Below are 11,971 nucleotides of genomic sequence, written 5' to 3'. Positions count from 1 at the left end.
CTAATAGCGATCATCAAGCTATGCCAATCTAAAGACCTAGCTTACTCCAATGACGAACGCCTAGAGTTTTATCTATCAAATAAGTATTAACGTTAGAAAAACAACGGAACATCATAACTAATACTCTCTCCGTCCCGTATAGTATAAGAGCGTATTATGGGACGGAGGGAGTATCGATATATAATTAGTATCCTGCCTAATATCTACATGCAATTAATACCCTACCTAATATCAATAGGCATTTTACCTACACATTTACTACTAGCAAACACTAGTTTTACACCCTAAAAGACGCTGGTTTTCCGCAAAGAAGGGGCAGTTTTGAAAAGAAAACACTGCCTCGTACCACTACGGTCGCACAGTGCGAACGGCTGCAGCATATACACCCCAAATGGATCGAGAAGATCCCCAAAATAAAAGGAAAACCTTGTTTATTCCCCACATCCACTCGTAGCGGGAAGAGGAGAGACAGGAGCTCCCCCAACACTCGCTCAGAAGCAGCAGCTCCAGCTTCTCCAGGGGAGCCAAAAATATTCGCGCCAATTGGGAGGCATGGGCGCCAACGGGCACCCGCCGCCCGCCAGCGCCGCCGCCCAGAACGGGTCCCACTCTAGCGGCGGCGGCGGCGGCGGAGGAGGAGGTGGGGGCGGGGGAGGGGGAGCAAACCCTAGCCCCGGAGGCACGGCGGCGGCGCTCCGGCACGACCCGGGCCTGTCGCGGGAGTGGACGCCGGAGGAGCAGGCCATCCTCGACGAGCTGCTCGTCAAGTGAGTTGTTGGGTCGCGCGGGTTTTGGGATTCCGTCAATTTCGATGAGGCGGAGGGTTTGAGTTCTTACTTCGGACGTCTGTGGCTATAATTCGTCGAGAACTTTGAGAATTAGCTAGGTTCTGTATCATGTATTGGAGATTACAGGTTGCCACTACCTCCTTCTGGGCTCAGATTAATCAATCTTCCCCCCCTCGGGTTGACATGTGAATATGCTTCTTCTTGAAATGGTAGGGGTATTTGGACATGTGAATAATGTTCTCACAACATATACTACCTCTGTCCCATAATATAAGAGCATTTTTTGCACTATATTAGTGTCAAAAATGCTCTTATATTATGGGACGGAGGGAGTATTATCCACCCTATCAGCCCCCGCCATAGCTGGAAGTCCTATGTATTTATATGAAAATCCCTCAGTATCGATATGCAGGACTTGGGAAATCTCCGCTCCAGAATTGTCATTAGTATTTGGGCTAAGAAATATACTTGGCTTTGCCAAACTAACCATCTGTACTGAACTTTGACAATAGGTGTCTCGTACATGTTGCAAGAAGTTGCATTTAACACATAGCTCTCATGAGAGTTAGAGAATCATCAGTAAATAAAACGTGTGATGTTTACAGATGCACTTCTACACACTCTAATCTCATCCATGCTACCAACTTTTTCTCCATACTGCAACATACTAGAAAGACCTTCTGACACCCCCTGTAGGAGTGAAAATATCCATCTCTTGAGAATTAAATCTCACATTATACCTCATTGAGCTAACACATGCCATCATCATTTCGATCAATTTCTCATGAAACCCAAGTTTCTGCATCATGCTCCTCAAGAAAAACCATTCCACACGGTCATAAAGCCTTGTGCATATCCAATTTCACTGCACATAATCCTGCCTGCCCTGATCTTTTGTTTTTAATCTTCTGGGCACACTCATAAGCAATAGGGATGTTATCAGTGATAAGTCTTGTGGGGTAGGAGAGATAATGTCTGGCAGAATATCTTGATGCTAACATCTTTGAAATAAATTTATAAAGCACATTGCATAAGCTAATAGGCCTATATTGTGTTACCAGCTTGGGAGATTCAACCTTAGATATAAGGACAATAGAGGTACCATTCCGTTCAGCTAGTATTTGCCTTGAGTTAATAGCATTTTTTTAGAAGAGCCTTGAGTTAAAGGAAATTGCATGAAGTCCAATTAGACTTGATGCCTTCAAATCATCGATGCCAAAAACTCCCTTACGAACATCATCCCGAGTGAATGGTGCCATCAACATATCATTCATTTGATCCGATACCTTGGTTTGGACTTCTTGACCACAGAAGTAAAAAGGTTAATGAAATAATTCTGGATGTGCGGGCTTAATGTTGCCATAGCTTCCAAAACGTTATCATTACCATCCTTTATTTTTTTTTAAGTTCCTTCTCCTAGTCGATGCAAAAGCCTGAAAAAATAAATGCAGTGTTGTGGTCACCATTTTTTTCGCCGAGCTGCGATTGATCTTTGCTAGTGGATTTCTTCTAGCTCCAAAAGATACTCAACAAGTTTTGCCAATTCTTTTTTCTTTTGTTTATTTTCGCCAACAAGTTTTGGAGTATAGAGTTGCTCTTAGTAGTAGTTGTACAACAACAACAACAACAACAACAACAAAGCCTTTAGTCCCAAACAAGTTGGGGGTAGGCTAGAGGTGAAACCCATATGATCTCGCGACCAACTCATGGTTCTAGCACATGGATAGCAAGCTTCCACGCACCCCTGTCCATGGCTAATTCTTTGGTGATGCTCCAATCCTTTAGATCTCTCTTAGTAGTAGTTCTAAAACCACATAAATGTATATATCTATGTACCAAAATGAAAGGACCCCAAAAGATCCAACTGATCTCGATCATCAAACTATGTCAATCTACCAAATAGGCAAATATTAACATCAGCATAAACAACGGAACATCATAATTAATATTTAATATTCTACTAATATTAATTTGCCTACCCATTTTACCCTAATATGAACATGCAATTAATACCCTACCTAATATCAATATGCATTTTACCTACCCATTTACTAGCAAACACTGGTTTTACACCCAGAAAGATGCCGGTTTTCCGCAAAGATGGGCAGTTAAAGAAAAACACTGCCTCATACTACTACTGTCGTACAGGGCGAACAGCTGCAACATAATAACCCCCAAATCGACCGAGAAGATCCCTAAAATAAAAGGAAAATCTTCTTTATTCCCCACATCCACTCGTAGTGGGAAGAGGAGAGACAGGAGCCCCCCCCCCCTCCCCCCCCCCCCCAACACTAGCTCAGAAGCAGCACCTCAAGCTTCGCCAAAATATTCGTGCCAATTGGGAGGCATGGGCGCCAATTGGTACCCACCGCCTGCCAGCGCCGCCGCCCAGAACTGGTCCCACTCTAGCGGTGGCGGCAGCGGCGGCGGTGGAGGAGGAGATTGGGGAGGGGGAGCAAACCCTAGCCCCGGCGGCACGGCGGCGGCGCTCCGGCACGACCCGGGCCTATCGCTGGAGTGGACGCCGGAGGAGCAGGCCATCCTCGACGTGCTGCTCTTCAAGTGAGTTGTTGGGTCACGCAGGTTTTGGGATTTCGTCAATTTGGATGAGGTGGAGGGTTTGAGTTCTTCCTTCGGACGTCTGTGGCTATAATTCGTCGAGAACTTTGAGAATTAAGTAGGTTCGTTATCATGTAGTGGAGATTACAAGTTGCCACTGCCTCCTTCTGGGTTCAGATTAATCAATCTTCCCCCCTCAGATTCACATGTGAATGCTTCTTCTTGAAATGGTAATGGTATTTGGACATGTGAATAATGTTCTCAGAATATATATTATCCACCTTTTCTTCTCTGTCCATATAGATTTGCTTTATTCTGCCTCACGGTATATTACGCCATTCTTCGGTACCTATATAATGGGGTAAAGCACTCATGCGCAAGGCACCTAGTCGCCTTGTAGTCAAGATTGCATTTGGGCTTGAAAGTAGCATTCATTGTTTTAAAAACGTTTTGAGGGGCTCTAAGAATGCACTGGCTTTGTACACCATAATTTTGGCACCTTACAGTTCCACTGATGTTCCTCGATATTTGCTCTCAGGTATGCATCTGATGCGCCTGTTATTCGGTATGCAAAAATAGCCATGAAGTTACCAGAGAAAACAGTTCGAGATGTGGCTTTGCGGTGTAGATGGATGAATGTGAGTAATATAGACTTGGACTGCGCCATTTGCATTTCTATTATCATGGTACCCAGATTTGATGCTATGCATTCAATCTGTAGAAAAAAGAGAGTGGTAAAAGAAAGAAAGAGGACCACAGCTCGTCAAAGAAAAGCAAGGACAAAAAGGTTTGCCAATTTCCCCTTTATACTTCCATTTCTATGACTGTTATAATGCAGCTGTTTTTTTTACTACTGTAACAATTGGGAAATGCCAGCATCCGGCTGCACATAGTTTGGCAAGTCATTGAATGGTTCCTCCAAATCGACTAACGTTTTGTAGTGTTTGTTTCCCAAAGGAAGAAATCAAGTCATCTGTTCTAAAACTCAAGCATATTATATCTACTGGTATTTCTTGGATATTCTATGATCCGCTTGAATTTGTATGCTAAAAGCCTAAAACCCCCATCAATGACTATGCAGTGCAGATGCATATGTGAACTTCATGTGGTTACTTTAAACTATACATTTTATAAATACAAGGATGTACGATCCTTTCATGTATTTACAGAGTATGATGCAGAACATTTTTCTGAACTTGCATGAAATTCTTAGTATCCAGTTTGTTAGACCATCTTCAATGTTACGTCCATTCGAAGTAGAAAAGTTAACAATTGGAATCATTGAGATTTTTCCATCCAGTGTATTATAGCATCAATGTTTGGGAGTTACCTTTAGAAGTAAAAACAAAGGGTCATAAAATGGAATCAAGGCATGTTTTCTTTCCCCTCTGGTTCCTTCACTCTCATCCAAACTTAACGGGACACCATCCAAATCCGCCACAAGCGAGGGCAAATCACTCTGCTAGCCCAAAAATGAAATCCCGGTGGTAGCCCCCCTTCAATTAAGGTTCACAATGTTTTTATTTGTAAATCCTATATCTTCCGCTGTTACCAAAAATGGCCCTATATCTTCCGCTGTCACCAACAATGACGAGAGAATAGCTGCGGCAGCAGTGTTGATGGGAAAGGCAAGAGAATAGCAGCATAGGGGAGAGCAGGAGCGCTGACAGGTGACAGGGAGTACTGGTATTATTTTTGTAAAGAAACTCGGCCAACCAGGACTAGCCATTGGTGCATTTTTTAAGAAGGTGAACACCAACCCATGGGAGGCTGAGCCTTGAGCATGGGTCGGCGGGCTGTGAGCATTTCAGCCTGCTCTAGTAAGCCAACTGGTCGACGCACAGTTCTCACTGCTACTATTTTTCATTATTGATTGTCTTAGAATCTAACCAACAAGTTGGTTCAACCTCAAGCTTTTCCCGCTTCAAATTGCCTGCTCCATTGTATCAAACCAACTCAATACTTGCTTCAAATCGCTTTCCTGCAACACTTGCGATGGTCTTAGACCACAAACTCATGCTTGAAGATACATCATATTTTCTGGAACTTGTTTTATTTTGTAAATGTTGCTTCATTGATTTTCAGCCCAAACATCCAATAATATGTTTTTTTGACTTCCTTCAAGGGTAGTGGCTCATCGAAATAAGTTCTAAATATTGTTTTGCACTCCCTCGTCCATGTATATAAGCCCCCCCCCCCTCGAAATTGAACCTAATTTTGACTATGAATTCAAGCCTAACTTTTATAGCATATAACTCATATTTTGTTAGTCAAATTTATCGTCAAAGTTAGGCTCAGAATTCGAGGGTGACTTAGGGGGTAGTACTAATCTTTCTGCTCCATTATTTCATGGCGGTGTGGCTGCCTGCCTAAGTCCGTCAGGGGGACTGTATCAGAGCAGTAGCCATTCCTAGGTCCTGCCGAGGGATGTGGGACTTGCATTGCTGGCACCATAGTTTCACAAGTGGATGAATTAGATTCATACTTTCTTTTCTTAATCTAATTTACTGTTGGGGCCTCCCCTACAGTTTTCAGTTAAAAAAAGACCCATACTTTCATGTTAGGAACTTAGACATAAGATATGCTGGTCAGTTAAGTGCAGTTGTATATTTGCATAGATGGGATCGTATCTATGGTATACATTAGATCTTGTTATGTGGCGAGCTATATAAGTACGACACAGTTATCCTGTCACAAAGCAGGCAATAAACAAAGCTTCCTAGTCCTCATTCTTCACTGCCCTTGTGCTGGTGCCCCGTTCACCTCAACCAGGCTGCAGGGCCCTTACCCAAGCGCACACATGGCAGCTGTATGCATGATTGTGTAGCTAATGCACCCCATTTAAATTTGAATAAACTTGTAACTGACAGCTCCTCACTGCTGCAGGAGAAGGTTGCAGATTCTTCATCGAAACCACCTGTTCATATAGCTGGAAGGCCGAGTGTTCCGCCATACTCCCTTCCAGCACTTCCCATTGATGATGACGAAATTTCATCCAAAGGTAACTCATATTGATGTTCGCTGAATTAATTCAGTTGATTCTCTAAGTTTGGTCCCTAGTTTTTATTTGCTGCAATGTAGGACTCTATGTGTTGCATGAAGTGAAAGCAATAACCTGCTCATATGTAGGACTGGTTCTGCTGATATGCAAGAAATGTTTTCATATCGTTGATTCCAACATCATATTAGCCATCAACTGACATGTTTATATTCATAAGAAAATCATTATGATACACACACATCTTGGTTATACTCTACAAACACCACTTTGATTCAGTTTTGGAACCAACTCAGTTCAATAGAAATGCAGTTCCTTATCCTTTGGTATCTGATATCCCGTGCCGGAGGATTTGATCAATTGTTATAATCTTGGTCACATGTTTCTCATATCTTAGATACAGATCCGTCCATTAAATAAAAATGCGATCCTTCACATGTGGGTGAGAATTGTGCGTTTATCGCTCTCAAAATGACTCTTCTATGGCCTGGATGCCTGGAGTTATGTTTCTAGATTCAGTTCCACTACAGCTTGCTTTGTTTATTTCTTCTTGATAGTGGGTGGTAGGGGAATAACATGGTTAAGGATACTCACAAAAACAACTTTTTTGCATGTGAACCAGGTGAGACATGTAGTCTAGTCGCACGGGTCTTGGCATCTGTGTGCATTTCGAAATGCAAGTCAAAAACTATTTTGAGAATAGTCATGCAGGCTTATTGCTCGCTTTATCCTTTTAAATATATTTTTCTACTTTATGCATTTTTACTTTCAAGACTGATTTATCTCCAGTTTTTAAATATCATGACTATTGTCATTGATGAGCTAGACTCCAAGGTTCTCATTTCCTCACTTTTATTTCTCTGTAGCAATTGGAGGTCCAACAGGAGAACTCCTTGAAACTAATGCCCAGGTTTTAAGTCAAATTTCAACAAACCTTGGCACCATGCAGGTATCATTTCAAAACTTCAAGACTATTTTTTTGGTGATGATTTATGCACAATTGCAAATGAAGACTACTTTTATTTACTTGAATTCTTTCATCTCCAGATACAGGATAACATCTCTCTGCTGTGCCAAACTCGAGATAACATACTCAGGGTGTTGAAAGAGTATGATTTCATTTCCTTGCCTTATATTTTAGATTCTTAAATATTTAAGGCTTTAGTTATTAAGTATTAATCTGTAACATACTCAGAGTGTTAAAAGTGTATGCTTTCATTCCCTTGTTTTTTTATGTTTCTTCTTTAATTCTGAAAAGGATGAATCCAGGATATCAATTCAGGCCTTTTTTTGTTATCAATTATTGATCAGTATCCTTTTAGATCCTTTTATCAGTAGGCACAGAGAAATTTCTGTCACACAAGGAAAAGATAAATGTTATCTTTAGGACTGTCATTTCTTCCAAAATTGGCACATCAGAATGTGTGTTCACAGTAGATGAATGTCTTGTGTAGATTCCTCTGCTAGCCACTTTTTTTGTTGGCGCAACATCTGCTAGTCACTGTTACTACTATTGCTACAAGAAACCTAGGAACTATAAGGTCAGTTTCTTGTGGCATGAGAAATTCAAGAAAACCAAGATCCATCCGCTTGATCAAATCCACTTTTGGAGCTCGTCTTTTTTTTTTTTCATTGTAAAAAAGTGACCGGATGCTTGTACCCCGTCAAGATGCCAATACTTCATATATATCTTTTTTCGAGAAAACCCAAAGGATCTTTGCGTTTCATTTCGTTGGAAAGGTGGGAGGGTACAAACCTCCTAGGAGGTAATGGTTACAAGAGCCAATGCCCCATTAATGGACATCCCAGGAGACTTCATCATATATAACCGACCTTTAATTTGCATGAAGTTTTTTTGTCTCCAGATTGTTAAGGATTCTAAGGTTCAAACAACTATTCCATTTTCCTTTCGAGAATAAGCATGACGGCTGACTTTCATTCATAGATGAATCCAATCGAGTTATAATTTGCACGCGACATGCTTGCAGGATGAATGATGCCCCAGAGATCATGAAGCAGATGCCACCACTACCCGTGAAGATAAACGAGGAGCTTGTGAACTCCATACTCCCCAGGCCAACTGTACCTATGCAGTAGTGATAGTGAATGGAAAATATGTCTTCCATAGTCTGAAGAGCCCCTTAGATAGGCAGCAAAAACAATAAGAAAAATGCCAGCCTTGGCCCTAGTTCGTTCGTTTTAGACCCTTCCTCTTGTCATATATGTATCTGCAGATGTTGATCTTCCAACTGTTACTCAAATCAGGCGGTTGGAACATGTACAGGGCTACCAGGGGTTGCTTCTACTGCAGTTGTGAGTTTCCAACTCTGGCATTCTTTGTAGTAGGTGTATTAGCCTAATGTGAATGTGATGGAATATGTGAATTGGCCTTAGTTTGAGTTGTTCTGTGCAGTCTTCCCTTAAATTTAAGTGATATACCTGTCTAAGTTACGTCGCGGTAGGATGTTGAGCTCTCTTTTGGTTGCTGTCTAATTTGGTCGCGGTAGGATGTTGAGCTCTCTTTTGGTTGCTGTCTAATTTGCTACGTCTTGGGTTGGATATTTTCACCTGATGCTCAAGTTTGCCACGCCCTGGTGGATGAGACGGTTATGGTACTTGAGAGGAACGCAATATGTACCGACTGATTGAAATACGTACCATACTGCTGTTAGAATTAAATGGGCTTGTCCCATCAACAAAATTCTAAAATCTCAAATTAAGTCCATGAATAAAATGGCAAGTGGTGGTGCTAAAGTTTAGTCCCATACCGCTAGTGAAGGAAGTGTTGGACCTCTTTATATAGTGAGTTCTTCCCACTACTCCAAGTGTGTCTTGAGAATAGAAATGAAAGAACCACACGCGCGCTCGCTCGACATGCGCGTGAATGGTCTGCCAAATTCCGGTCCGATGCCTTGCGGGGGCGCGGCTACCTTTTGCTGTTTTATTTTTTATGTCTTGGTAGACAAGTTAATTTCTTGTCCGGTAAGTATACGACTTAGAAATCAAGCCGGTTTGAGACGTGGTCGTGACACGGAACCGACTTTGGTCCTCCTATATATACAGCTTATCGGGGTCGGTCAAAGACACACCGAAAACCATCTAGGGTTTTGCCTCGTCTCACAACTTGCGCCGCCATCGTAGTCTACCTCATCCCGAGCGCCGACGTCCAACGGCGAAAGGGAGAGCAGGTCTTCGGAACCAGTCGCCTTTGTGATCCTTTATGGGAGAGGGCGAATTAGGTTTTTGAGAAGCGCTTTGCGCGATGCTCGCTCCTTCCACAACGGGTCGTCTACCAAGCAAGTCGGGCGGTGCTGTGTACCGCCGCCTCAAGCGTCGTCTACTTCGTCCCGTCATCGCCAACATCATCGTCAACAACGTGTCTGCGCCGAACACATCTGCTTCCTCTACAAACGTTTGGTACGTGCGTCGTGTTTCATAGTCCGATGAACATGTTACATGAGTACATGTTTTGCTATACGGTCTTGTTTGCTATTCATGTTGTCTGCTGCATCTAGTATGTTAGAGTTTCACATGTTAGTAGCTGGTATCGTCATGCTTTATATTCTGAAATTAATCATGAAAATTATGCCTACTTATTCAACAACTGCTCCTCGAAAAGAAATCACTAGAACGTCAGATTTTTTTTTGTCAGTTACCTAATCACAAGAATGTTAGAAAGGGCACAATTTAGTGAAAAAATTGCGAATGAAGGCCGGGCTCCCTGGAGCCTGGTGTTAAAATACGGTAATTCTACATCACAAAAGAATAGGAAAAAATCATGAATACACATACACATCTATACTACATATGTACAGACTTTTACAGTGATATACTTTCATACGCAGTGTACACAAAAAAAATGTATTTCAAATGGGCCGTTCTTTTTTGGTGTGGGACCAAATTTTTGTTTTCTGTGTAGCCTACAAATCACAATATTCCAAACAAAAGTTCAAAGATCCGTACTAACATATACTGTACAAGTTTTCATGTTTTTCTTTAATTTGTTTGGAACTTTTAAATACGATTTTGATTTTTATTTATTTTTTTAGGGGTTGATTTTTATTTAAATACCAAGCTCCATGGAGCTTGGCAGCCATAAGCCCGCACTCCACAATTTAGTTGCTCTATATGAGTCCGATTGATTTGGTGTTTTAAAAAAAGTGTCCGGTTGGTTTAGAACTTTAGAAGCCAACTAGTAAAATGCCCGTGCTACGTTACGGAATTACAAAAGATCGGGTGGGAATTGTTGACTGAAGTGTCAAGAGCCTGCTAAACAATTAAAGATATATCAAGACATACATCAAAGTGATGTCATAATGTTGATAAGTAGTTAAGTACACATCAAGCAAAATCAAACGTATGGTTTCCGACCGATGAACCTCCTCGTCCAAGCCAAACATCTTCTTCGCAATTTTCACTTTTGCAGAAGACTTTTTATTCTTCCCACCCAGCTTTTTCCTTCTTGTCCCATATTGAAGGGGGCATAGGGCATGGAACAAATAGAAAAATCCGTCCATGCGCATTTGGCAATTGCGACCACCCCAACCAGCTTTTGTTCAACACATGATCCACCTCGAGTCCGCATCCCAATAACTGCTACAAGAATCTACCACGCAAAAAGAAAACTGCTACATGAATCTACATACACCGCCATCATGAAGAGAAGCAATATTTTAGACCCATTCATGCTTAGTTACGTACCTTAGGCATCTATGAGGCCATGGAATCATTTGCCAAGCATAGTATATCCTTTTTAGTCATTTGCTTAAAATATTACCAACAATATTAGCCCTGGAGCTCTCGCTTCATCTACCTTGTCACCAAAAAAGGGTATGAAGTATATATTACAGTCTGTAGAATATTTACTATTTAGAGAAAGGAAAAAACAGAACCTTTAGAGGGTCTATGGTATATTTAGGCAAACGAAAAAAACTATGGACAACACTTCCAATACATTTCCTATGGAGCAAAATAAGAAGTAAACAATGCTCTGAATCATATGTGTATCGAAGGGGTAAGTGCACATGTACGTACATACAAAAAAATTACTAACCAGGTTTCTGTGAAGATAATGTTGATAATAGATAGCAAGGAAACAAACATTCACGATGTGGCTCAAAAAATTGGATGTTTCACCATATATGCACAATCTGAAGTTAACACAAGAAATTAACACAGAGAAAAATATAACATAACAAATGCAAAGTAACACTTTATCACAAAGGGAGGAAGAAGATGACAAGACAAACGCTGCAGTCACAACATTTTGCAAAGATAATTTGCTACCTGTATCTGTCAATGATGAAAATGATAAAATAGGCATACGAATACAACTACAGCCTGACACACAGGGGCAAATACTATTTATTCTCTCTCTAGGGCATAGGCCAACAACCATTAACGGCAATAGAGTTGATGTACTTCCGTGCTCATGATGAAATTATACCAGCTATTGGCAGCAAAAACACAAATAAATAGAACTGCCTGAAGTGCATTACTTGTATCGGGATTTAAAACAGAGACCATCCACCTAAATACCGACAGTACAGTAAAGCAACAGCCCTGAACTGTTGGAAACACTGATTTACAAAATTTTGAAGCTCATCTTCTAGATAATAGGAATCAC

At 41.3% G+C, this 11,971-nt stretch overlaps 1 protein-coding gene across 2 annotated transcripts; it reads left to right on the top strand.

Annotated features, from left to right (window-relative positions):
- The first annotated feature begins 426 nt into the window (after positions 1–426).
- LOC123427117 (homeobox protein Hox-B3-like) lies at positions 427–8,744 on the top strand. 2 transcript variants are annotated; one of them, XM_045111072.1, is made up of 7 exons: positions 427–767; positions 3,886–3,985; positions 4,069–4,134; positions 6,234–6,348; positions 7,212–7,294; positions 7,393–7,454; positions 8,334–8,744. In XM_045111072.1, the coding sequence occupies exons 1-7, from the start codon at positions 553–555 to the stop codon at positions 8,440–8,442; spliced, it is 750 nt and encodes a 249-aa protein (XP_044967007.1). In that variant the 5' UTR covers positions 427–552; the 3' UTR covers positions 8,443–8,744. The 2 variants fall into 2 exon arrangements, with proteins under 2 accessions (XP_044967007.1, XP_044967008.1); XM_045111073.1 differs by lacking the exon at positions 427–767 and adding an exon at positions 3,074–3,350.
- Positions 8,745–11,971: the final 3,227 nt, after the last annotated feature.

This window comes from Hordeum vulgare, chromosome 2H (genome assembly GCF_904849725.1).
Source record: "Hordeum vulgare subsp. vulgare chromosome 2H, MorexV3_pseudomolecules_assembly, whole genome shotgun sequence".
In the NCBI taxonomy this organism is placed as follows: domain Eukaryota; kingdom Viridiplantae; phylum Streptophyta; class Magnoliopsida; order Poales; family Poaceae; genus Hordeum; species Hordeum vulgare.
Note: the sequence above shows the minus strand (reverse complement) of the source record. Positions and strands in the feature narration are given on the sequence as shown.